Source organism: Heterobasidion irregulare (genome assembly GCF_000320585.1).
Source record: "Heterobasidion irregulare TC 32-1 unplaced genomic scaffold scaffold_12, whole genome shotgun sequence".
Classification (NCBI taxonomy): domain Eukaryota; kingdom Fungi; phylum Basidiomycota; class Agaricomycetes; order Russulales; family Bondarzewiaceae; genus Heterobasidion; species Heterobasidion irregulare.
In genome coordinates, this window is record NW_009258208.1 from 803,266 (window position 1) to 825,894 (window position 22,629).

General features: G+C 59.4%; 9 protein-coding genes across 9 annotated transcripts; 4 read left to right on the plus strand and 5 right to left on the minus strand.

Moving 5' to 3' along the window:
- Positions 1 to 187: 187 nt before the first annotated feature.
- On the plus strand, positions 188 to 730 carry HETIRDRAFT_442316 (uncharacterized protein; the record flags this gene model as incomplete). Its single annotated transcript, XM_009553872.1, has 1 exon — positions 188 to 730. The coding sequence occupies exon 1, from the start codon at positions 368 to 370 to the stop codon at positions 728 to 730; it is 363 nt and encodes a 120-aa protein (XP_009552167.1). The 5' UTR covers positions 188 to 367.
- Positions 731 to 3,534: 2,804 nt separating this feature from the next.
- On the minus strand, positions 3,535 to 5,547 carry HETIRDRAFT_106572 (uncharacterized protein; the record flags this gene model as incomplete). Its single annotated transcript, XM_009553873.1, has 12 exons — positions 3,535 to 3,608; positions 3,682 to 3,725; positions 3,774 to 3,812; positions 4,005 to 4,114; positions 4,232 to 4,288; positions 4,345 to 4,379; positions 4,448 to 4,470; positions 4,548 to 4,663; positions 4,759 to 4,818; positions 4,923 to 5,065; positions 5,182 to 5,222; positions 5,315 to 5,547. 12 exons carry the CDS (start codon positions 5,545 to 5,547, stop codon positions 3,535 to 3,537), a joined length of 975 nt encoding a protein of 324 aa, XP_009552168.1.
- A 402-nt stretch (positions 5,548 to 5,949) lies between these two features.
- On the minus strand, positions 5,950 to 8,015 carry HETIRDRAFT_442317 (uncharacterized protein). Its single transcript, XM_009553874.1, has 5 exons — positions 7,617 to 8,015; positions 6,897 to 7,552; positions 6,720 to 6,846; positions 6,484 to 6,659; positions 5,950 to 6,428 (listed from the first exon to the last, which is right to left on the minus strand). Exons 1-5 carry the CDS (start codon positions 7,945 to 7,947, stop codon positions 6,264 to 6,266), a joined length of 1,455 nt encoding a protein of 484 aa, XP_009552169.1. The 5' UTR covers positions 7,948 to 8,015; the 3' UTR covers positions 5,950 to 6,263.
- Positions 8,016 to 8,186: 171 nt separating this feature from the next.
- On the plus strand, positions 8,187 to 8,528 carry HETIRDRAFT_162703 (uncharacterized protein; the record flags this gene model as incomplete). The annotated part of the gene is made up of 1 exon (XM_009553875.1): positions 8,187 to 8,528. The coding sequence occupies one exon, from the start codon at positions 8,187 to 8,189 to the stop codon at positions 8,526 to 8,528; it is 342 nt and encodes a 113-aa protein (XP_009552170.1).
- A 196-nt stretch (positions 8,529 to 8,724) lies between these two features.
- On the minus strand, positions 8,725 to 11,473 carry HETIRDRAFT_126032 (uncharacterized protein; the record flags this gene model as incomplete). Its single annotated transcript, XM_009553876.1, has 12 exons — positions 8,725 to 8,777; positions 8,873 to 8,906; positions 8,980 to 9,062; positions 9,241 to 9,421; positions 9,583 to 9,686; positions 9,846 to 9,905; positions 9,970 to 10,035; positions 10,095 to 10,147; positions 10,237 to 10,859; positions 10,979 to 11,004; positions 11,107 to 11,127; positions 11,275 to 11,473. The coding sequence occupies 12 exons, from the start codon at positions 11,471 to 11,473 to the stop codon at positions 8,725 to 8,727; spliced, it is 1,503 nt and encodes a 500-aa protein (XP_009552171.1).
- A 610-nt stretch (positions 11,474 to 12,083) lies between these two features.
- On the plus strand, positions 12,084 to 13,012 carry HETIRDRAFT_106576 (uncharacterized protein; the record flags this gene model as incomplete). The annotated part of the gene is made up of 3 exons (XM_009553877.1): positions 12,084 to 12,246; positions 12,299 to 12,374; positions 12,427 to 13,012. The coding sequence occupies 3 exons, from the start codon at positions 12,084 to 12,086 to the stop codon at positions 13,010 to 13,012; spliced, it is 825 nt and encodes a 274-aa protein (XP_009552172.1).
- A 3,832-nt stretch (positions 13,013 to 16,844) lies between these two features.
- HETIRDRAFT_455571 (uncharacterized protein) lies at positions 16,845 to 20,182 on the minus strand (the record flags this gene model as incomplete). The annotated part of the gene is made up of 8 exons (XM_009553878.1): positions 16,845 to 16,962; positions 17,016 to 17,147; positions 17,227 to 17,583; positions 17,637 to 17,818; positions 18,340 to 18,878; positions 18,941 to 19,143; positions 19,201 to 19,511; positions 19,610 to 20,182. 8 exons carry the CDS (start codon positions 20,180 to 20,182, stop codon positions 16,845 to 16,847), a joined length of 2,415 nt encoding a protein of 804 aa, XP_009552173.1.
- A 22-nt stretch (positions 20,183 to 20,204) lies between these two features.
- HETIRDRAFT_455572 (uncharacterized protein) lies at positions 20,205 to 20,887 on the minus strand (the record flags this gene model as incomplete). Its single annotated transcript, XM_009553879.1, has 2 exons — positions 20,205 to 20,636; positions 20,768 to 20,887. The coding sequence occupies 2 exons, from the start codon at positions 20,885 to 20,887 to the stop codon at positions 20,205 to 20,207; spliced, it is 552 nt and encodes a 183-aa protein (XP_009552174.1).
- A 55-nt stretch (positions 20,888 to 20,942) lies between these two features.
- HETIRDRAFT_106579 (uncharacterized protein) lies at positions 20,943 to 21,489 on the plus strand (the record flags this gene model as incomplete). Its single annotated transcript, XM_009553880.1, has 3 exons — positions 20,943 to 21,158; positions 21,229 to 21,312; positions 21,377 to 21,489. Coding segments are annotated over 3 exons (413 nt in total), but the record flags the coding sequence as incomplete, so codon positions are not given.
- Between the last annotated feature and the right edge of the window lie 1,140 nt (positions 21,490 to 22,629).

The window sequence follows — 22,629 nt, forward strand, 5'->3', positions numbered from 1 at the left end:
AAGAAAGAAACAGTCGAAAGGACACGAGTCTTGATGGTAGGCGACAAGAGTCGAACTACTTGTATGAGGAGGCGTGGGAATGGCCCACGCGTCGAACGCGATCACGTGATATATGTTATGTAACTACCGTGAAAGGGTTCCTCAAACGGCGTGTTGAACCCAGGAAGTCGCGCAGTATTGCTCGAAAGAGGGACTGTCAAATAACGCATACTAGGTTCTAGTACTTAACAGGGGAAAGGTGAAGTAAATCTAAAGGAGTGACGTTCATATTGTACGCATGAATACCAATAACGTTTATGGATGTACGATGCTGCTGCGTATTATAATGTAACAAGTAGGATGTGATGCGATATAGCGATTAGGAGGAATGGAAGAATCCCGAAGCTTCGTCGAAGACCAAGTAAGTGCAGAGAATTATCACCAAAAAGGCACGACAACAGCTCACGGGTGGTCGGATCATCAGACAGAGGATCCCAGGGTACTAGGAGATCAGATGAGAACGAAAGGCCGACATTGTTTATCTACCGACACCATTAGCATTCCAATTTCTGGGGAGCTCTCTTCTCCGCCTGCTGCCCACACGATCGAAGCTTGTCATCGTACCCCAATCCCCATCGTTCAGCGAACCTCTCCGACTTCGGCGCAAAAGGCCGGAGCTCTCATCATCGTCATCCTCAGGGGACCAAGGACCGGGCGGGGGTCTTCTGTTAGCACCCGAATTCGAGTGTGAGGTATCCAAGTGTCGTCGAAGAGATTGGATGGACTGTTGACGTTTAGACGGCACGAGCAACCGAGCGAGATTGATCTCGCCTTCATCCTCGTCTGAAGACGAGTCATACTCGACATCCCAGCCCAGATCCGGACGATGCTCGTTCCAGATATCCTCCTCTACTCGCGTACTTAGGCTGAAAGCACCATGGGATCTTCTCCCCGGCTCTCTTCGCGGGTGCTTCCGAATGAGCTTCTTGCCCTTGCCCTTCCACCTGCCCGAGCCATTTTCATGTAGCATCGGACCTGATGGACCCGGCCGCGTTCCAAGGCGCGAGGAGGAACGAGACGCTGGGGCGGAACGACAAACCACCTCCGTCTTCATCACCGTCCCAGGAGAAGTCTCTCCTCGGGTCGCGCACATAAGCAACGAAGGCGGCTGCAAGTAACCTGAATGGATCGAGCCGCTTTGATGTCCACGCGGACGATTCATGATGTTCTCCGACAGCGCCGAGCCGGGCCGTTTGCCACGGCCGTGCACAGTGCTGCTGCGGCTCGGCGGCTGAGAAACAGGGTATCGAGCAAACTGAGATGAGGCCATGCGGCTCGGCCCGCCAATGTATGCACCCGGAACACCAAGGACGGCGCGTGCTACGACTTCCAGCCATGAAGGGGGCATTGGCGGTTGGTCCTCGCTAGTGTCCTCGCCGTTGGGTGTATGGACATTCCGACCATGTGGTGCAGAGCCATGCTGCGGAGTCATCGTCCTCCTTGGCATAGTTGGAGCGGATGACATGTGCCGCAAGTAGGCGCGGGCTGGCGATGCTTGAGAGTAGGTCTGCATATTACTGGGAACAGAGGGTTGCGGCCGGACAGAACGCTGATCACGGCGCAGATGCTGCTGGAGACGAGCCTGGGCATGTTGCTGGGTGACAGTCCGTCGGGCACGGCTTGATTCTTTTGAAGAAGACGCGGACGACGCGTATCCAGAAGCAGATTGAGACGACGACGAAGGGATCAAGGCAGGTTCACCGGGAAGATGAGAATGTCGGAGAGGGGATGTTGTGGCTTTTTTCCGGACCAAAGGCGACGTCGGCGGCGAGTAGTCCAATACTGTCTGTGGCTGTATGCTCTCTGTATCTTCGATGACAGAATTCTGGGTGCCGACGTCTGGCTTGCCTGATCCCACACTCTGCACCAACCCTGTCAAGAAACCAACAATCCCGGTCTTACCCTGCAGCGCACGCTCTCGACGCTCCTCCGCCTCCGCCTCCCTCCTCTCTGTCTCCGGTGTGAGCACACGAGTCTCCTTGTAGCCAGCCTCCCTCAATAAATCCTCCAGTCGTTCATAAGTTCTCGATGTCCCGCGTCTATGGAGAGGAACTCGGTTTGGATCTTTTGATAACTGTGCGTGACGATTACGACCTCTCTCGGGTGTTCGAGGGGGGGAACGAGACCGTGGTATCGTGGAAGTGGAACTGGAGGGTTCGGAGGTGTTAGACGAGAGCATGAGACTTGGAGGCGAGAGGGGAGGTGAGTCGGGGGGCGGTGTACCAGAGATCTCCTGTATGAATTCAGTCAGTTCCTCGACAGCCAACATTTAAGGGAACATGCAAGAGAGCATGCAAGGCTAGAAGAGTAAGACTTGCCATCTTGTCCAGTAACCACGGTGTGAAAAGCCGTTACTAAAATCCGAAGGATATTCTCCTTCAGGACAGACGCTCCCACGGAAGCGTGCTGTGCGAAGGCAGGTTCCTGGCGAGGGCGGATTGGAAAGTGTGGCCTTTTAAGGAGCGAGAACAAGGGACATGCAGGTGGATGCGAGAGATGCGGCACTGGGTGGTGTTGTCCGCACCGCTCTAGTGGTGATCAATCCGCTTGTGTCCTTGTGGCCGTTGTTCGCAACAGCGCCGATGACGGCACAGTTGCCCCAGAGTACGTAATACTCAACCATTTGCCACCATTTGCCACTGCCATGTGATCGAGTGCGGCAACCCACTTGTCCGCCATATATTCCCCAAAACGCCATCGTTGTTTCACTCACTCTGCTTCTGTTCCTCCCGCTTGCAAGGGAGTATCATTCATTCGTCGACACCTGACCGCAATGTCTTGCGGATGGTGCGTCTCGACAAATACATGCATACACGCGCGGATAAACAATGGAGGACCTGACCATGTCTCTTCGTGACCCCGCCTGCGAGGCATTGCAGTGACATGAACACATATCGATTGACAATGGACATTGCTTAGATGATCCTCACGATGATTCAAGCGTCGAACCCCATGTAACAGTGGAACTTTCAAATCCTGGGCTGACGATAAATGTGACATTCCTGACTCCAACAGCGCGCACGGCGAAGCGCTGGCTGGCATCTGGACCTTCCAACCACTCCACCAGCATCGGACACCGAGTCCTTTCGCCCCACGGAACCCTCTGTAGTCTGACTTAGGATCTTACACGCTTCAAACGGACATGAACAAAATCGCCTCCTGATCACGGACAATCTCGTGCAATCTCACGTCCTGCACTGATCGCTCAGATCCGGAGCATTCATGCTCTGACGGCTGAGTACGTGCTTACGCGTACTACGTCGCGCGCATCACTCTAATTTGTAGTCATCAGCGTCTTTCTCTGCGGCGCACCCATTCACAGACGTCCGATATCAGCGCAGACAGCATATCCCCATTTCTTTTATGAAAAGCATGTTAGCAACGAGCAAATCGGCCATGCATGAACGATCATGGACTTAAGTCTACCTTGAGAGCCCCGAGGACTAATGAACACCTTTCCACATCTGATCTGGTTGCTAATCGCTCAACACGAGATCAGGATGCGCACACCTCCAACACCCGCATCGTGTACAGACTGATGAGCTCGTGCGTCGTCGCCGACGGGTGCCCTGCTGACCGACCCAAAGTAAAAAGATGCAATCAGCCCATCGTGTCGTGTCGAGGCCAAACCCAACCACTCACGAATCCAAAATACCTCCACACTCGGATCATCGCACCCGCCCACGCTACTCGTCGCACTCAACAAACACGTTGCGTTCCCCACCCCGACGTACCCGAACGCACCCGGGTCGTCGAGGATCGCGCCAAACAGTCTTCACGGATCGGAGTTCGATATCGAAATCGGAGGATCGAGGATCGAGGATCACGATCCGGGCCCCATGCAGGAACGTCCAGGAAGCACATGTGAGCGTCGAGCCGGGTGCACGCGAAAGCCCCCCCCCCCCCCTCCCCCCCAACCAGAAAACACGCGCTCGAGGTGAGCATTCGCACGTCGCGCGACGCACCTATGCAAGTCCACAAACGCGACGTTCGTCCCGTTCGTCGCACGCGCCTCGCGCAGGTACGCGAACACCCGGTCCTGCAGCGCGTCCGTCCCCGCGTGCGATTTATACATCTACAAGGGCATCGCATCAGCGTGCATTGAGATTCAAGCTTTCAAGCTCGAAGGCATGTCGATCCCCACAGCACACGACGGACCGGAAGTGAAACACATGCATAGTGTGGCACTCACCCCATGCACGAGTATGTTCTTCGCGCCCGCGGCTTGCAGCTCTCCCAGCTTGCCTACCTACAACCACAGACGTCAGTAAACCGCGGATCGCCCATGCCCCAGATGAATCTCACATAAGTCTCGTACGCAATATCGTAGTCGCCTCCTCCTAGAACAGAACAGTCAATACGCGGTCCTCCTCTCCAGATGCACGGTCCTCGCCGCGCCAGTACATACCTAGCTCGAACTGTCCATCGTCGCTTGTAATACAGTCCGGAACTCAATCACCGTGCTCATGGAGCCTGTAGAGCATATGACGAAAGAAACGAACGCTCACTTGATTCCAAAAGCGACCGTGTACAGCGTCTCGCTCGGGACGAGCGCGTCCAGGAATTTGCCTTGCTGCATGAACAGCCGCGTCTCCGCTATGAAATCCGTGCGCGGCGTCCCGCCCTAAGCACATTGCACGTACACACACACACACAGAGTTGACATGCGATTCGTGATGAGGGCGCGAACGATGAGCCACAATTCGTGAACGGACGTACGACAGCAGGGTTCGTGGTGTTATACGCCGCATTGTCGATCACCGCGCCGCCCCACGCATACTGCGCCGCCCCAAACCAAACCAAACGAAAGGACAGGAAAGGACAGGAAGGGAAGAAAATCAGTCGACGCGCACAGACGTCCGTCAGCACAAGTCTCAACGCACATTGAGCAGCTTCGCCCCGAGCGCGTTCGCCATGTTTTCGACCCATATAAAGCCGTTGCTCGCGCGCCGGTTCTCTGTCAGCCGCGAGCCCGCCGACGGCGAGGGCGGCCACAGCACGGGCGGGACGGGCACCGTGCCGTTCGCTGCCCACCCACCGACGCGTCCCAAAATCCGCAAGCGGCCCATCCATCAGGCGAGAGGAGCAGGAGCACCGTCGCCGTTTGGCCACAAAAAGAAAACACAAAAAACAAGCGCTCACCTCCGTTCGACGTCCAGCTATCCCCAAACGCCACGACCGTCCTGCACAGCGCACGCACCAAAGTCAGCGAGCGACGCACGTCGTACGGATCCCGAAGGAACGGCCCGGCCTTAGTCGCCCTCGCGGCACGCACCTCGTCGCGCCTAACACGAGGCCCGCGTTCACCTCCGCAAACCGCGTCGCGTTCCCCGTCGCGGCCAACGATCCACACGCGGGCTCGACCGCAAGCCTCAGCGGAAACGTCACGTTCACGAGCGTCGGCCAGCGGCCACCCCCCGCCGCTTCCGCCTCCGTTGTCGCAGAAGAAGCGCGCACCGCAGGCATAGCCGCGAGCATCAGCAAGAACATAGCTCCGACACCGAGCATGATTGCAGTAAATCTCAAGTCCAGGCGAGGCGAGAGGAGAGCAAGCTGACTTGCGACAAATCCAAGACCGAGGCTCCATCGTCCGGAGAACCAGCCAGCTCATAGATATACCCCTCCGGCACGGTCGACACGCCCCATGCTGAGGACGAGAAGCGCGTGAAGTCCAAGATGCAAGATGCTGAATTCTGAAGAGAGTCACGATGGCGACAGCTGATCACGATCTCCCAGAAACGACCGTCTCTTCTGCGCAAGATGATGGTGACGCCTCTGCATGGACGAGTGAAGAGATCCAGCGGGCCGCGGTCTGCCGCCGCCCTGCTCTAACTTCTCCCAAAATGACTCCCCTGAGAGGAAGATCCCACTCACCTCGTCCACGCCTCACAGCTTTGTGTTCCAACAGATAAAAACACAGAACCATATGCATCAATTTGAATCGATTACACAAAATATGCGGCTCCCAAAGTGTCTAACTCGACCGCACGACGGGGCCCTCCGTGCCCTCATTCGCGCTCGTAGACTACGCAATCCATCTGACAACGTTCGTATTTTGATTCGTGAAGTCGTGTCCGCCGTCCCCTACGCCACTCTACCTCCAAGCTCATGCTATCTGGACCTCTGGGTCGCATTCACTATAACCGATAAACGGAGCCAATATGCAAACACTCTAACCAATCCAATCATGCAGCAGACAAGAGAACGATATGCAAATAAGCCGATTAACCGAGCATGCCCTCGCCGTCCGAGTACGCGGTAGAACTGTAGGGACTCGAGAGCTCGTTGTGACGGGCGACCCGCAGCCGTTGTGACGGCGGAACGGATTTCTCTTCCAGCCCGTGGGGTTGACCGCCGTGCAAGATGCCAACGCGCATCATAGAAAGAAGCTAGAACGCAGGCATGAGCCAAAATAGATAGACAGGCAGAAGATGGAAGACGTACGTTGTGCGCAGCATTCGAGTGGTCGTAAACACCGCCAAAGAACGCCGTCGTCGCGTCCTTGCCAATGTTCTTCACGAGGAGATGACGACCTCCAGGATGTTCATCGATGAATGAAGCAACATCGTGAATGAAGCCCGAGATCAGGACTAATGGACGTTTCTCGGACTGCTCCTGGACTGTGAGGGAATGAGCAATCAGAAAGAGCGCGATTACGGGACAGATGCAAGGGAACTGACAGCTCTGCCAAGAGATAATGGGAAGCTCTTGGGTCTCCTGCGGCCATTCTAAACCATCCTGTGTATCACGCAGGCGCTTGAGCTGCATGGTGAGCTGGCCTTTCTTGACCTCGTTGTCAGGGAACGTCTAAATCGTGTTCAGCGACAGTCTAGCTGGCCAGGAATACTCGAGCTCACCTTGAGATGCGAGGCAAGACCGAGCATGCCGCAAAGCGCGATGAACCATTTCGTAGGGTCATACTGATACCACTTGATGGCATTCCGGTAATCCATAGGGAACTGGTGGTGGAAGTTGTGGTAACCCTCGCCGATGGTCACAAGCGCAGTGACGAGATGGTCGCGCGGAGTGTGCTTGTCATCAAACGGCGCCTCGCCAAGGTAATGAGCAAGCGAGTTGACACAGAACGTGCTGTGGTGGACGAAGCACAAGCGCGCTGCGCCAGCATAGACATAACCACCGCGCCAGTCACCCCACAGAAGCCCAGGAATGAGAGTGGGGACGCCGAAGCCCATGCCGAAGATGAGCCAGATGTACCAGCGGTGCTGCCACCTGACAATGTCGCTCTTGCTGAGATCACTGACGTCTGCGACACCAGGCTTGCGGCGCGGCTTGACAATCATCCAGCCGACATGCGACCACCAGAGACCCTTATGGGCGTTGTAAGGATCAAGTTCGGTGTCGGTGTACCGATGGTGGGCGCGGTGGCCCCGGGACCACCACTTGATGGAGCCCTCCACGGCGCCAGCACCTGCGGCGGCAAGGAAGTACTGCAAAGGCTTGGACGCGTTGTATGACCGATGCGCCCAGAAACGATGGTAGCCCGCAGTGATGCCTAAATGAGTGGCGTTTGATAAGTTGGGGGGACAGCCCACTGGCGCGGTGAACAAAAAACGTACCGAGCCCGGTGACGAAATAATAGAAAACCGCAAACGCCGCCGTCTCCCACCTCAGCTTTGTCGTGAACGCGCCGTAGACCGCGATGAGGGGCGTGACGGTAAGGACGGCCAAGCTGATGTAGTTGAGCTCCTTCCACCAGTTCTCCCATGTTACGGGCGGGAGGGCCTTGGTGGTCTTGAGGGTGTAGTCGACGTAGTTGTCCGGGACGTTCATGTCTGCGGGGGCGTCAGCCCCGAGAGCGGCGGCTTTTGACTGGGGCGGAGTTAACGGCGGGGTGAAGGGGGCGACGTCGGGCGGAGGCGTCTCGCGTGAAGGATAAACGGTTGACATGGGTGACGGGAGGAAGGAAGAGAAGAGAGCGCGGAGGACAGGATGGAGGAAGGGAAGGGAGGCAGTGGCTAGGAACGTGTCGCGCGCCGGTTTATATACTCACACAATGCGTTGGGGAGCTGCAGCTCGGTGCACGCTTCCCGCCCAAACACCCAACACACACGCCCGCGTCTCCATCCGCGCTGCGATGCCCCTCCATCACACCGCCCCAGTGCTTCGTGCGTTCGTCGCAGCACGGAATGCATTGTGTCCGCCGAACATTGTTCTTTCGTGCGCTACTACTTACCTACTACGCACGCGTTCATCCTCTCTCGCTGCGCAGCGGAAGGAACGCCACACCTGGTCTCCGCAACCCGCCCTTGGGGATCGCTTACGTCATCTTTTTTTGTTGGGGATGCCCGCTTTCGGCAACTGCGTTTCCTGTCTGCGTCACCGCCGGAAAATGCCTCCGTTGCTGTCTCACAAATCTCCACATCCGGCGCCAGCCTCGACGCATGGAACGCTCGTCGCTCGCTGCATCCTCATCGAAGTCCTGCCCAGACGTCAGCGAACACGTCGTTTTGGGAGCAAGAGCTCACTGAGGTATGCGAGTAGCCCGCCCGCAGATCAGCGAGCAATCGTTCAAATGTTCAGATGTTACAACGTGTGGGCAAATAGCGGAAATGGAAATGGGCGAGGACTCGTACAGCGACAACAAAATAAGACTCTGGTATGTAGATATGAATGATAATCACAGATAACGATTGACCCCAGCATAGATGCGAATCTGGACGCGTTCTACATGAGAAGCGACGACTTGTTCAAGTTGTCGCGCATGACCAGCTCCGTGACTGTTCCCGAAAAAATCCGAGATACCGCGGGGAACAGAAACAACAAAGAAACAGCTTCAGCGACGCGCAGCACGACGGCCTAGACGGGCACGTACCATCGACCAGGATGTGATGCGTCGCCTTGGTATCCTATTCGTAGCAGAAGGGGCGCGGTCAGATACGGCATAGCGCGTTCGAAGCAAGCGAGGGGGACTTCACGCACGACGACCGAGGTGAAGTGGCAGAAGAACGGCCTTGGCGAGCGCGAGTGGTCCTTGAAGATCCCGGCGAACTTGCGGCGCATGTCTGCAAAGCAAAGCGGGGCCCTTCCGCGTCAGTTTACGGCGATCGACGGCGACGGCGGTGCGGAGGTAGAGGAAAGAGAAGACGGCGATCGCGAAACAGGAGACAGCAAGGAGGGAAAGGTCGACAACGTCGCAAAGGGGCGTCATCACGAAACAAAACAGATGGCAGGCGCACGCACAGGTAGACACCGATTCGTAGTCGTTCGGGCGCGTCCCGTACGACGTGATGAACCGCGCAAACGGCACGCCCGCCTTGAGCTTCTCCGTCAGGATGTCGCACTTGTTCAGAAAGAGCACGATGTTCGTTCGTGCGAGCAGCGGGTTCGACACGACCGACTTCCACAGGAGCACCGAGTCTTCCTGCGGCCGCGACCGCCGCCCGAGCCCAATCGTAGGTAGCCGAGGTGAGCGCGCGTCCCGTTTCCCGCACGTATCGAGGAGATCCAGTATGGGCATGAATGAACATACAAGTGAGTTACCGAGTACAGGAAGCGGGGAAAGGAGAGAGAGCTTTCACACACCAGCCGGCCAACACCCGGGTCTTCTTCCAGGACCTGATCAAACGGGCTCAGAGGTGCGAGGAAGATAATGGCGTCCATGTCGTCAAAGAAGGGTATCCACGCGGCTGCCATTCAGAACCAGAACCATCGTCAACGTCAACAATGACAGCAAAGCAAGGCCACCAGCGAGACAAGGGTAGGTTCTCTAACCTCGCTAGATCACAAACGTCATTTGTTAACCTCCACAATTCCTTTGTACAGTCGAAACATACATAGAAAATAACTCACACTAGATCTATGTCCGCCGACGTCGAACACGCGCCACTCGGGGCTGAGAATGCTGTCTTCTCGGAAACCGGTGTATTCGTGAGCAGGGACTGAGGAAGAAACAAACATTGGTGCACTTACTCGCCGACAGGGTGAATCGATGTTCTGAGACACCCAACGTCTTGATTCGCGCCCGTAGAATTTCGTCTGGCGTTGAGCATGTGAGCTTTCAACACTATACTCGGTGGCTATATGCGTGGACGTACCGTCTGATGGAACATAACGAAGTGCCGTGACCCGAGGCAAACAATCTAGAAAGCTGCATCGCGACGTGAGTTCGAAACGATTCCATCCAAATTCTCCATCTCTACGCGCGACACACAATCGTCAGGAGCGGAGCCAACTCACAATCCTGACATCTCCTCCAGCCGCAGCCCCTGCGCCCTCAGCAACTGGTGCGTAAGCGAATCCGCCCACAGCTGCATCATATCGTCCCCGCACATATGTATAATCCTTCCCGGGTCGTCCGGGTCGTCCCAGTCGATCCCGTCGTCCTCCTCGTCCCCCTCCTTCTCTGCACCCACCAGTTTCCCCAACCTACCCTTCCACCCAGACCACGAATTCACCTCGAGCTCCTTCGGGACCTGCACCCGCTGGCGCCTGTTCATGGCGCCGTCCCCCCCGGCGCCCAGCCTATCCTGCGGCAAGTTCGTCAGCGCTGCGAAGTGCGCCGACCGCTTGTACTTGCCCGTCGGGCACGCAGAGAGCTTGCCCACGAGGAACTCCTCGACCTGGACGAGCGGCGAGAGCCGCATCTTGAGGCGCAGGTGCTCGTCCGTGAGGCTCGGGAGCGCGTGCGCCGCGTCAGAGAGCGAGCGCGGGGATGCGGGGAACACGCGGGCGGCGGCGTCGCGCTCGCGCTGTTGCTGCTGCCGGTGCGCCTCGGACATGATGTCGAGGATGAGGTGGATCGAGCGCACGACGTTCAGCTGGATAACTGCGCGCCAGATGACGCGCTCGGCGCGGAAGGCCTGGCGATATGAGAGCATGAGGATAAGTGCAGAAGGCAGGAGATTTCGGAGAAGGAGAAGAAGGGGGGGGATAATATTATGCGTCTCGGGGTCATTTCTAGGTAATTTCGTCAACTTGCCTTCGGAGAAGCCATGAGCTGGAAATCTGTCCCATGAAGGGCAAGAAGAGCCATACGTCATTTTAATACATCGTCGTCCAGAGGCGCTAGAAGGCAAGGGGAGGGTGGGTAGGAAGCTGGAGACGTACTTTTTAGTGTAGTAGATTTCCCTTCGGACCAAGTTAGGAGTCGATTCAGCATGCCCCAACGACCGACCTGCAGGAAAACGCCACATACCTGATTCGCTCTGGCCTGCAGCGCGCGCGCGCACGCACATTCAACGAGGAATCGAGAATACTCAGAGGCTGCGCACGCACCGAGCAAGAGGACCTTGACTGGTTTGGGGCCTTTCTTCGCGGCGAGCTTCTCCTGATTAATCTGGTCGTCGATCTGGTCGGATATCTGGCGCGCTTCCTGCTCCGCGAGCAGACGCGCCTCGCGCGCCTCGTCCGTCTCGTCGTGCGGTGGCTCGGCGAGGTAGGTCAAAGGGTCGTCGTATGGACTCAGCGGGTGCATGGTGCGCGCGCAGGGGGAGGGGGGCGGGGGGCAGGCGATGGTGGTACGAGATAAAGTGTGTGATCTGGGGGGGCGAATAAGGGAGTTGAGCGGGCGCTTAGAAGAGCAGACCGGCCTTGGATGGTTCGTTGCTTCGAACGGACTGTCACGGAGTTTGTATTGCCTCGTCGGGAAGACGTATATGGGATGCGTAGGTGATGGGGCGTCGGAGCCGTCGAGAGGGGATCGTACGACGACGACGGCGGCGGCGGTGGTGGTGGTGGTGGTGGTGGTCAGGAGCAAGAGGGGACCGGGAGACGATGCGAGCAGTGGAGCAAAAGGAGCATGGGGCAGACCGTCGCATTACCGCACCGAGGCTGGACGGAAGAGAAGAATAGAAAAAGAGACATTCTTTAGCCGCATCACCCCACCGCACGTGGCTGGATCCTGCACCGTTCATTGATTTCATTCATTATCAATTTACATACAGACCTGGGCGTTCGGCCTGTGGAAGCGCTCGGGGCCTCGCCGTAAGATTTGATGGACGCGAGGAAGCGGGGCTGGAGGGGTCTGATCACAACACACGCCCACCTCGACAATCGCGATCACCCTCGAGACTCTCCGTCAAGCCATGGGACTACCGATCCTCACCCCCATCCAGCAAAGCGTGATGCCCGCGCGTTGCGCAGAGACCCAAGTGTTTCTGAACAGTCGCATCGACCATGAGACATTCCACGACTGCGCGCGTGAGCCCATCTCCTCTGAGCCTGGTTTCCCCCGGACGCTGTCGCGGAGTTCAGAATCAACGCTAGCCGAGAAAAAGGTTTGCTTCCGTCCATCATGCAGTATCGATCGTGAACCCAATCGCGCCGACGCCGACGCCGACAGGGATCTTCATGGACAACCAGGCTGTCCTGATCCCGTCCATTGTTCGTCCTCGAACACAGCGTCGTCGCTCTGAACGGCCCTCACAGGGACAGCACTCGCCCATCCCATCTGTTCGTCGCATCGCTGGTCGTCTCATCGAGATCGTCGGAGGGAGGCACGGTCGTCCAACGGCAGATCAAGGCTACGCGCGTCGCGATAGGGAACGCGGCACGACCAACACTAGCTACATCTAACTCCCACCTCGAGCATCACTCCAGGCTTCCACTGCAACGAGCCAGACACGACTTTGGAGTCCAACAGAAACGAGGGCAGCCGGGGCGTCTTACAGCATGCTTCCCAGTCGGTATCCCCGCCGACATCAAGCCCGCGACTCCCGATTCGCTCACCGCCCTCGTCGCGCCGCGAACGTCGGCGGTGCTGCCAGCACATAGCGAGGCTCGCGCTGCGCGACTGCGCGCTGATGCTGATGATCGCATGCATGCTCGCTATTTCCTTGCCGAGGTCAGCCCGCCATGCATCACGCCCTCACGCCTACCGCTTTCGACCGCGCCCATCCATCCGCGGCCGCTACCCCCCAAAAAACGAACCTGCAACGCGAGGAAATCGTGTCGCAGCGTGCGTAGTCGAACCCGAGCTATGGAATCTCGCGCGATCATCATCCTCACCCTTTGACATCAGTTACACCAGTGTCGTGCGCATTGCACAGTCATTGCACGTTGGAGCGAGCGAGGAGCCGCCTCGAGCGAAAGTAATGCTGATGTGCTCACCGCCTTCCTTACGCCGTGAACACCGGTGGTGCTGCTCATCGGCGAGGCTCGCGCGGCCCAATCCGCCATGCATCATGCCCTCGTGTCCACTGTTGATGGTGCATGAAAAAAAAATTTCGGGTAGAAAACGTGGGGGGGACTGCATCTCACACCAGGTGAGAGCGTGCTGAAAATGTTCGAGTGTTTATGACGGTCCCCATGCGTGCGTATATATCAGTAAAAAGATCAACAGCACGCAATTGAATTTCGGACCGAGTATGCACGGTGCCATCTCAGCGCTGGAAATATTCCTTCGACAATCTAACGATGTGCTCGAAAAGCATCTTGCTTTTAGACTCGTCTTTGCTGATGCGATCTCGTACAAGGTATCTACGACGGACCAACGGCCAGCTCGACTCCAAGCGCGCTTGAGATTGCCTTTCCGCTCCATCCTCGCCTCAATCTCCGCGGGATCGGTTCTCAATTCGGCTGAATTGTGCGCTATCTTTCGTACTCCTTGGATCTTGCACACCTCCGACCGGCGTCGATCCGGATCCTCGATCATCTCAGCCCTCCCGGTGCGGAGCCCGACCGGTCTTCGTCCCGTTTTCTCTGCCTCGGCCCCTGGTCCCGTCGAACACCCGAGGGACACGCTCACACAGAAGGAGTATTCCCGAGTATATTCTTGTCGCCTTGAGGCTCCTTGTCATCTTGAGGGCCCTTGCCGCACGGAATGAGAAGCGCAAAAGGCATCTACTAATGCGGGCACTTCGGGGATGGGGGTGAAAAGATAGTCCCGAAAAACTGGATATTCTCACTGTGGGAGACAGAATCCCCGCACCACCTGCTCGCTGCACCTGCTACGCTGCCTGTTTAATTTCTGATTGATACTGAGCCCACGCCTCCCTCTGCCTTCCTGCTACGAAGCCCAGGCGTTTCATATGACACTCTTCTCTTCTGATCGCGCACCCGCTCCGCGACGACCTTTGCCTGATATTGGTGCCTACGGACATGGAGGTGGGGCGCACTCGCTGATCTGAGGCCACCTTTCTGTAGCGTTGCACTGCTCTGCCTTGACACTGATGTGATTCAATTGATGGTTTGCTCTTGCGCACGAGCTCTTCGAGCGTCGTCTGCGTACCATCTGTGATGCATGAGTCCTTGCCGGTACCGCTGCTTGCCCCATCTCCCTCATGATCTCTGTGCAATCTGACATTTGTGCGCACTCAGGTTTCTAGGCGCGTCATGGCCCACGCGCATCGGAATTCGATAGTGACTCCCGCGAGCTGACTGTGTTGCAGTGCCTTCGTGAGATCCGCTGAACGGCTACGGACTTGCGACCACTTGGGATATGTCGAGTTTCGGACCCACTCAACTAGCAGTTTAAACTGCAGAGAGAAAGATTGCCTACGTGGACTTGCGCTCGGACAAGATTGGGCAGTCCTTGCCACGAATCTCTGGCTTCGGCCCGCTTTCTAGATCGTTATTCTGCACGGCCGCAAACGCATCCTCCACGCCCCTGCTGTGACATCTGCCTGCTCACGGATTGCACACTCCACGCGATCGCGTTCACACGTCATATTGGGTATATCGCACCGAACCCCGTCTTTCACGCATATAGCGCACACTCCGAATCATTGTTCTGCTGGACACCATCGCCACGCATCTCCCTTTCGTTCAAGCGCGGCCACACCGGCCGCAGATTATCAGTGGCCGGTGGCCGGCCTTGATATTTTCCCATGCACGTGATAGTTTCCTGCCGTCATGTGTTGCGGGACGCGCCAGGCTGGGCCCAAGCAGAACACCCTTCTCCCGTGCGCTGTGATTGCTTGGTGATTCATGAGGCATGGGCTGCGGAACGGGGCATCTTGAAAAATTTCCTGCTCCTGGCTGACTGCTATCTTCTCTGCAGTCTCCGGCGCGCTCGCTCTGGGGTGTCGGCTTTCACTGTAAGCTGCCGTTATTGAAGGCCGAAGACCTCGATACTCGGTCAATGGAGGCTCGCATAACGTCTCGCGCAGTTCCAACTTCCATAGGGAGAGCGACAACTGGAACAAGTCCCTGACACACCCATTGGCATCCCGATCAACCTTCGGGTCTTATGCACCTCGAACGTCACGTACTTTCGGCTATTCCCTACTTGTGCATCCCACGCCGCCCTTGCCCGGCGTTAACGCCAATGCTCTGCGTACCGTTCCGCACCGAATGTGGCTGACGGTGGAATATCTGGATTTCTGATGCCCACGGTTGACAGGCTGCCGTCAGAGTGCCACTGACGTCGACTTGCCGACGACGCAGCATAGCGGCTACAGGGGTCTAGGCCTGTGCGCACCCGCCTGCATCTCTCCAGGACGGACTCGTATGGATGATTCTGCTTTCGCTTCATCGGAGGCTTGCTCCTGATCAGAACCTTCGTATTATGTATGGGTGCGTCCTCGGGCTCCTGGGCGCTTCCGTCGACACATACCGACTCGCGTATGCGAACTCAGACGCCCGCGTTCGGCACATGCACATCATGCAGATTACGCCTCGCGTACAGTAAGTCCTCGAAGACTAATGGAAGCCTACGCTGTAGGGCCTATTCGCACCGACACACAGATTAGGCCGGGTCGTATAAGGACATATTCGGCGCATACGTACTTACGCCCTCGGTATGCAGTCGCATTCAATAGCAGGGGCCTGTTGGTCATGAATTCAGGGGGTCGCGCAAACCATGGGACGTGCTCAGCTGCTGTTACCCGGTGCAGGTGAATTAGGGACCAGACAGTGCGTGGCGTTTCAATTCAAAGGATTGATGCGTCTGGTCACTCGATCTGGCATGGCTACTTTGTCGTTCTACGATCGGGCGTTTCCTATATCCTTATGGGCTTACGGTGCTTCCAACGCGCATTTGGGGATACTTGGGACCCGAAATTCAGCGTACGTATGGCATGACTTCCTTCGACAGGCCGGACAATTCACAGCACCAGAGGACCGTGTTCCACGGCGTACTTAGAGATGAAGCTACTATGGATTGAGTCCCGTTGCTCCGTGGCGTCAATCATGGCCCTTTCCCAGACTTTTCCGCCACTTCCCCCGATTTCACAGGAACACCACCCCTCGTCGTCTTGTGCCGTAGTCTGCCGTCTATCGTCAGTTCGACGATTGTTCGTCGTTGTATCTGTGTCTTTGAAATTCCCTTTCCATCCCAGCTCTGATCAGGGACGAACGTAACATGGATTCATCGACAACGCGACATCTGGCCGCCTGGCCGCGGCCGAGCTGGGTGGGTTCAGGCCCTTTTTTGGAATATACGGGCCCTACGGGTGCCAGGATGCGCAGAGGGGCATCTTGAATTTGAATCATGCGGGTTTTACTTGGGCGCGACGCAAGAAGCTCGGAGCCGCGAAGGTTATTGGGCTGCGCGACGCCCAGGATTATTGTGCCCGTCTGTCTTTGCCACCTGCGTTTTTCTCATATGCACATACTTGGACGGCAGGCGCGCGCTCACGCAATCGGCCCTGTTCCAAACGATCCTTCAGCCTATTTCGAATCCTGCGGAAGGTCCGGCGCCCCGCCATACTGCGCCGGTCCCTACCAGTCAGTCCTCTCCAGCCTCATGTTGTCTCTGTCTCACTTTCATCGATGTCGTCAAGCGCCCGCCTACATGATACCACGGCCCGACGACCGCGCGGAGCATCAAACCCATCGCTCTCGAAATCACCAAACCACGTGACGTTCAGGAGCATTCGAGTGACTGACTTTGATCAAGAGCGCACCTAGTACCCCTGCTGTACTGTACCTCGCCTCGTAGCATCGAGGTACGAGCCCGCGCGTGATGCTGGCCTGATCAAAATATATTTCTGACACAGCGCCACAGTTTGATCGCAGACCTGGCTGCGTGGTAGTGCGTAGTCCTATGCTAAAAATTCTCAGATGCGTGCGCGTACCTTGCACCCAGATACGGGCGGGACTCGACCTCGACTGAAAGCCGAACAGCAAGGTGCATTAGTGGCGCGACGGGTATTAGCTGCACCCGAACTCGACGCCCGGGGCTGGATACGGAGGACTTGGTATTCGCGCTGTTCGGCGATCGTCCGATTCCCGACGAGCACGACGCACGACACCTACCCCCGCTCCGACAGCACGCGCGCATCCTACCACGAAAATGCCGGCTTCCCCGACGCGCGCGGCGCGGCGCGGCGTCGAAGCCCTCCCAGGATCCTGCAGCGGCCCCGCAGCCGCACGGTGCGCTCCATCGCTCCATACCCTTCCATACCGTGCCCGCACATGCTGGCAGTATGCTGGCAGAGGCAACCCTGCGATCGATCGCTGTCCAGGTGCCCGACGCCTGATCTTGACAGAGCTCGAGGGGCTCGCCCCTGGATTCGCGGCTCCGACACCTCCGCCCCTGCGCCTCCAAGGTTCCTGTCGTCGGTCTGTCGTCCTAGGTTCGAATTCCACGGGGGTCTGTCCGTGTCCGTCCCGGTCTGTCCGTCTGTCCTGGCCGGCCTGTGTCTGTGTCCGTGTCCGTGTCGCGTCGTCGCGGGGCCGAAGCATGCAAGGGGCACCGATCGACAAGCCTGCTGACTACAGGCCCCGCCGCCGTTGGATATAGGTCGAACCCCGACGTGCACGCGACCTCGGTCCCGACAACGACGGGCGGACGGAGTTGGACGGAGGGAGCCCGGCAAGCCTGCATTTCCGAATCGCGTCTGGAGAGGATCGTGCGTGCCCCATCGATGCATCGGTACTGCGGCGCGAAATGAGATTGCCCAAGGCTCCTTCAAAAGTGGTTATTTTGGCCGCGATAATGCACAGAAGCCTCTAATAATATGAACCCTTCCGACTGGTCGGAGCACTCTTCCAAAATTCTCAAAAAATTCTCGGTGGGAACTTTTTCCCCAGAAATTTCGCCGTTTGTCACATCACGTGATGTGTGACAGCAGTGGCAAATATTCAGAATAATTGTGCACTTTCTGTCATTGTTTAGCTATGATATATACACTGTGAACTACTTCTTATGCCTTCTGGTCATCGCAATAAACACAAAGATGCCGGGTCTTCGAGATGATTTTCGCCATTTTCTAGGGTTAGGGTTAATTTTTTTTTGTTTTGTCCTTCGAAACAGCGGATTTGTTCTAAAACCAGCTTTCCAGAGTCCAAAAATCTGGGTGTGGAGACAAAAATTAATTGATTGCGATGTGACATGAGGTGGCTAATGCCACCCATACCAGCTAGTGCTGTACCAGTGGCGCGGAGCACAACGAGCACCACGAGCACCCCGTGCCCGAGCCCGAGCCCGAGCGGTGCCTGAGCTCGCCCGGGTTCTGCCCTTGCTAAGCTCGCGAGTCCGTGCACCTCTCCTCGCTCGTCGGCATGCGCGGACGGGGCGGGCATACGACGGGGAGTCGCGAAGGAGTGCGATCCTCGTGGTCCCGCGCGAGCCGTCCTGATGCCGTATGTGTAGTGCCGTCCTCGTCTGATCACGCGCTGCTGATCGATGGTCCCGGAGTACTTGAGCGTCGTCGGAGCCTCGGTCAGACCACCGCGGTGCAGTGCGGTGCAGTGCGGTGCAGTGCGGTGCGGTGCAGTGCGGTGCAATATCAGTGCCAGTGCGATATCAGTGCCAGTGCCAGTGCCAGTGCCGGCGCAGACCGGTGCCAGTGCCGGTGCCAGTGCCAGGCCGCCGCTGAGGCGACCGCTTACCTTTCCGCAGATACGCGAGATCCCGATCCCAGATCCCGCTCCGAGATCCCCATTTATGAAGCCAAGGCGAGCACCGTTACTGTACTGTACTGTATAGGCGAGCACTACAGTGCGCTACTGTATAGGCGAGCGCAACACGCGCGGGCACCGGCTCGTCAGCGGCCACCCTTCCCGCGACACAGTGCTCCGAACCGCGCTTGGCTCGCCTGCCCCTCTAGATCTCGCGACGCCCGACTCGTGCGTCCGCTGGAGATCCACGAGCTGGCCTGATGGTCGCCGTCGCCGTCGCCGTCGCGCACACGCACACGCACACGCACACGCACAGGGCGGTGCTGCCTGGTCGTCTCGCAGTTATCCCGCTCGGTTGTACTGTCGTGCGCTGTCGGTCGCGGTCGGTCGGTCGCTTACATACGCACGAGCCCTTACCGGCGGGAGAAGCAACGATCAACGCGCAACGCTCGATGGTCCACAAGGTCCCACATCCGATCGCGATTCCCGTCGTCGGCGGCGCGCGGCGGCGAGCGGCGGGTCCACCCCCATGCAAGGCCGAGCGCGCAGCTGGGTTCGACGAGGGTTGGTGTGCGCGACGGACGACGCGGCGACGTGATCGTGCGGCGCGCGGGTGCGGACGGATGGGGGAGCTGGAGGAGGGAGCCTGGCGAGGACGCGCGCGCACGGTACGTGCATGCATGCATGCATGCACGAAGGGGTGGACACGGGCAGGACACGGGCAGGACCTAGGGCCGCGCGTGTGTGAAGATTGATCGAATAGAGCGGGGCGGAAAATAGAGCGGAACAGAGCAATAGGACGGAACGGTAAAACAAAACGGAACACGAAAATAAAACGGAACGGGAATGCAGGACTGAAACTGAACGGAAGTGGGCGGTCGACAGGGAAGAGCGGGACGGGGCGGACGCTAGAGCGCTGAGAGGCTGAGGGGTCGAGCGGCGCGTGGTGGGCGGGGAACGCGGCAATGCTCGGCATCGCACCGAGGATCGACCGCGCCCGCGCGCGAGAGAGCTGGGGAGGGAGAGAGGGGGGGGGGGGAACGGGAGCGTCCTGCGGGGCAAGCTGGGGCGCGTGGGCCCCGTCGGTGCGTCGGCGGCGCGTCGCGTCGCTGCCCGGCCACCAGCCCCACACCCATGCAAGGCCGAGCGCACAGCTGGGTTCGACGAGGGTTGGTGTGCGCGACGGATGACGCGGCGACGCGATCGTGCGGCGCGCGCGGACGGACGGGGGAGCTGGAGGAGGAGGGAGCCTGGCAAGGACGCGCGCGCGCCGTGCGTGCATGCATGCATGCACGAAAGGATGGACCAGGCTGGACCTGGGCGCCGCGCGTGTGTGAATATTGATCGAACAGAGCGGGGCGAGAGAAGCGGTGCGGAACGTCGCAATAGAGCGGAACATAAAAAAAAACCGGAACAGAGAGTTAGAGCGGGACAGAAAAAATAGAACGGAACGGGAAAATAGAACGGAACAGGAAGAACAGAACAGAGCAAGGAGAGGGAACGGAGCGGAGAAGTGGGCGGTCGACAGAGAAGAACGGGACGGCATGGACGGTGGGAGGCTGGGGCGCTGAGAGGCCGAGACGTCGGATGGTGGACGGTGGAGAAGGGGGAAGGGAAGAGGAAAGGGGCACGGACGCGTACGCGCCTCTGCGGGGCACTCGAGTGTGGGTGCGTGCGTGATGGGCGCCGGGCGACGAGGGTGTCAGATAGGCGTAGGGCAGGAGACCGCCGGGCACGGGCTGGCGCGGATCAGAACAGGGCAGAGCAGAAGGAGGGCGCGCGGGGACATGGCAGATGGCACGCGGCGGCGGGGAAAGGCGGGAGGGACGCGGGTGGGGGGATCGCGGACAGATCTGTGGGCTGCGCTGAGTGCTGGGATTGACAGAGGGTGGGCGGCGGGGGATGGATGGACGGACGGACGGCGGGGCGGAGATCAGGATCAGGAATCAGAATCAGAGATAAGGGTGGGCAGCGGATTGCTTACATGGACGCAGGAGCACCGTGCGTGTGAGAGAGCCAGCTGGGGCCGGGTGCTGATGGACGAGGGTGCCGGTGGGACGGTGTGTGCGGGGGTGCTTACAGTGCCGGCGGAGGGGGGGGGCATGTTGTGAGGGACAGGGTGACGGGATTGACAGCTGCGAAGAGGGCGACAGAACGGGATGGAAGCTGAGGCGCGGGTGCTGGACGCGACGTGGATGGGACGGCGTGGACGGATCTTGGGGGACCCGGCAGACTGGACGATCGCGTCCCGTCTTGCGAGGGCAGCACCGACCGGCACGGAGGCCGAGGGCGTGGCGCACCCGTCGACGCACCACCCGGCCGAGCTTGCAGCCCCCGACCGCGACTACTTAACACGCCCATGGCCTTCACCTCCAGTGCCCCCGCTGCACCATGGCCTGCGCATATACCCACCGCATCCCGCCCGAGCTCCATCTCCTCGTCCAGGACAACCTTGACCGCACAGCCCTCGCAGCCCTCGCACGCACCTCAAAGGCCCTCCGCGCACTCTGCGTCCCCGCCCTCTTCCGCGTGCGTACATGTCTCCCGCCTCGTCCTCACCCGCGTCCGCTCACGTGCCCCCCGCCCTGGACAGACCGTGTCCCTCCCGTCCCTCGCCGCCCTCCTCGCCTTCCTCGCCCACGTGCCCCCCGCCTACCGCACCCACATCCGCGCCCTCGACATCTCCACCCGCGCACTCGCCTCCCCGTCCGACCCGCGCACCCCGCGCACGGACGCCCTCGCCGCCCTCCTCGCCTCCACCCCGCGCCTCGAGCGCCTCGCCCTCCGCCTCGAGCGCGGCCTCGCGCCCCACATCCTCCCCTCCTTCGCCGCCCTCCCGCGCCTCGCACACCTCGACATCGCCAGCCTCGACGACGAGGCAGACGTCCCCCTGTCCGTCTCTCCCCTCTCGCCCTCTCCTGCCGCGCCGTGCTGACCCCCCCGACGATCATCCAGGAGCGAGCGCCTCGTCGTCGCCATCGCAAAATCCCTCCCGGCACTCACCCACCTCTCCCTCACACGCATCACCCGCTCCCTCTCCGCCGCACCCGACCTCCTCTGCCCGCCCTCGTCCATCCCCCCCTTCGCCCTCCCCGCATACCCCGATCTCCCGCTCGTCGCCAACGATCTCCCCCTCTCCCCGTTCGACGCGGACGACCTCGCCCTCCCCGCCCTGCTCGCCCTCCCCCTCCACCACCTCGCCATCCTCGACACCCACCTCGGCCACCCCGCCTGGGCAGCCGCCCCCGGCATCCCCGGCCCTTCCGCCCCCTCCGCCGCCCACGGAGCGCCCGCGCCCGCACCCGCGTCCGCGTCCTACACCTTCTCGACAGCCGCGCAACGCACCCTCACCTCGCTCGACATCGGCGCACACCCGGACCTCCCGCCCGCACACAACCAGGCCCTCGCAGCCGCCCTCCTCTTCCGCCGCGCCCCCGCCTCCCCGTCCTCGCCATGGCCCGCCCTGCGCACCCTGCGCCTCCACGCGGGCCTCCCCTCCCCCCCTGACTCCCCCGACTCCCCCGACTCCCCCGATGCACTGTCTCTCCCCCCCGCCGCAGACGCGCACCCCCACCCCCACCCGCGCCTCCCCGCGCTCTCCGCGCTCCGCCTCTCCGCACTCGTCCCCCCCGCCGCCCTCGCGCCGACCCTCCACGCGCTCGGCGCCGCCCGCGCACCGCTGCGTGCGCTCGAGGCGTGCGTGCTGCGCGAGGACGTGGGAGAGGCGTGTGTGGCGCTTGGGGAGTGGGTGAGGGGGCGGGCGGGGGCGCTGGGGGCGGGGGGTCGGGAGGAGGAGCAGAGGGATGCGGACGAGGACGAGGTGGACGGCGATGGCGACGACGGGGC

Bases quoted from the DNA above. Each gene is read 5' to 3' on its own strand.
- HETIRDRAFT_442317 (XM_009553874.1), bottom strand. From the start codon at position 7,947: ATGTCAACCGTTTATCCTTCACGCGAGACGCCTCCGCCCGACGTCGCC. The intron at 6,847-6,896 runs GTGAGCTCGAGT...AACACGATTTAG, and splicing joins GTCTTGCCTCGCATCTCAAG to ACGTTCCCTGACAACGAGGT. The intron at 6,660-6,719 runs GTCAGTTCCCTT...ATTCCCTCACAG, and splicing joins CATTATCTCTTGGCAGAGCT to TCCAGGAGCAGTCCGAGAAA.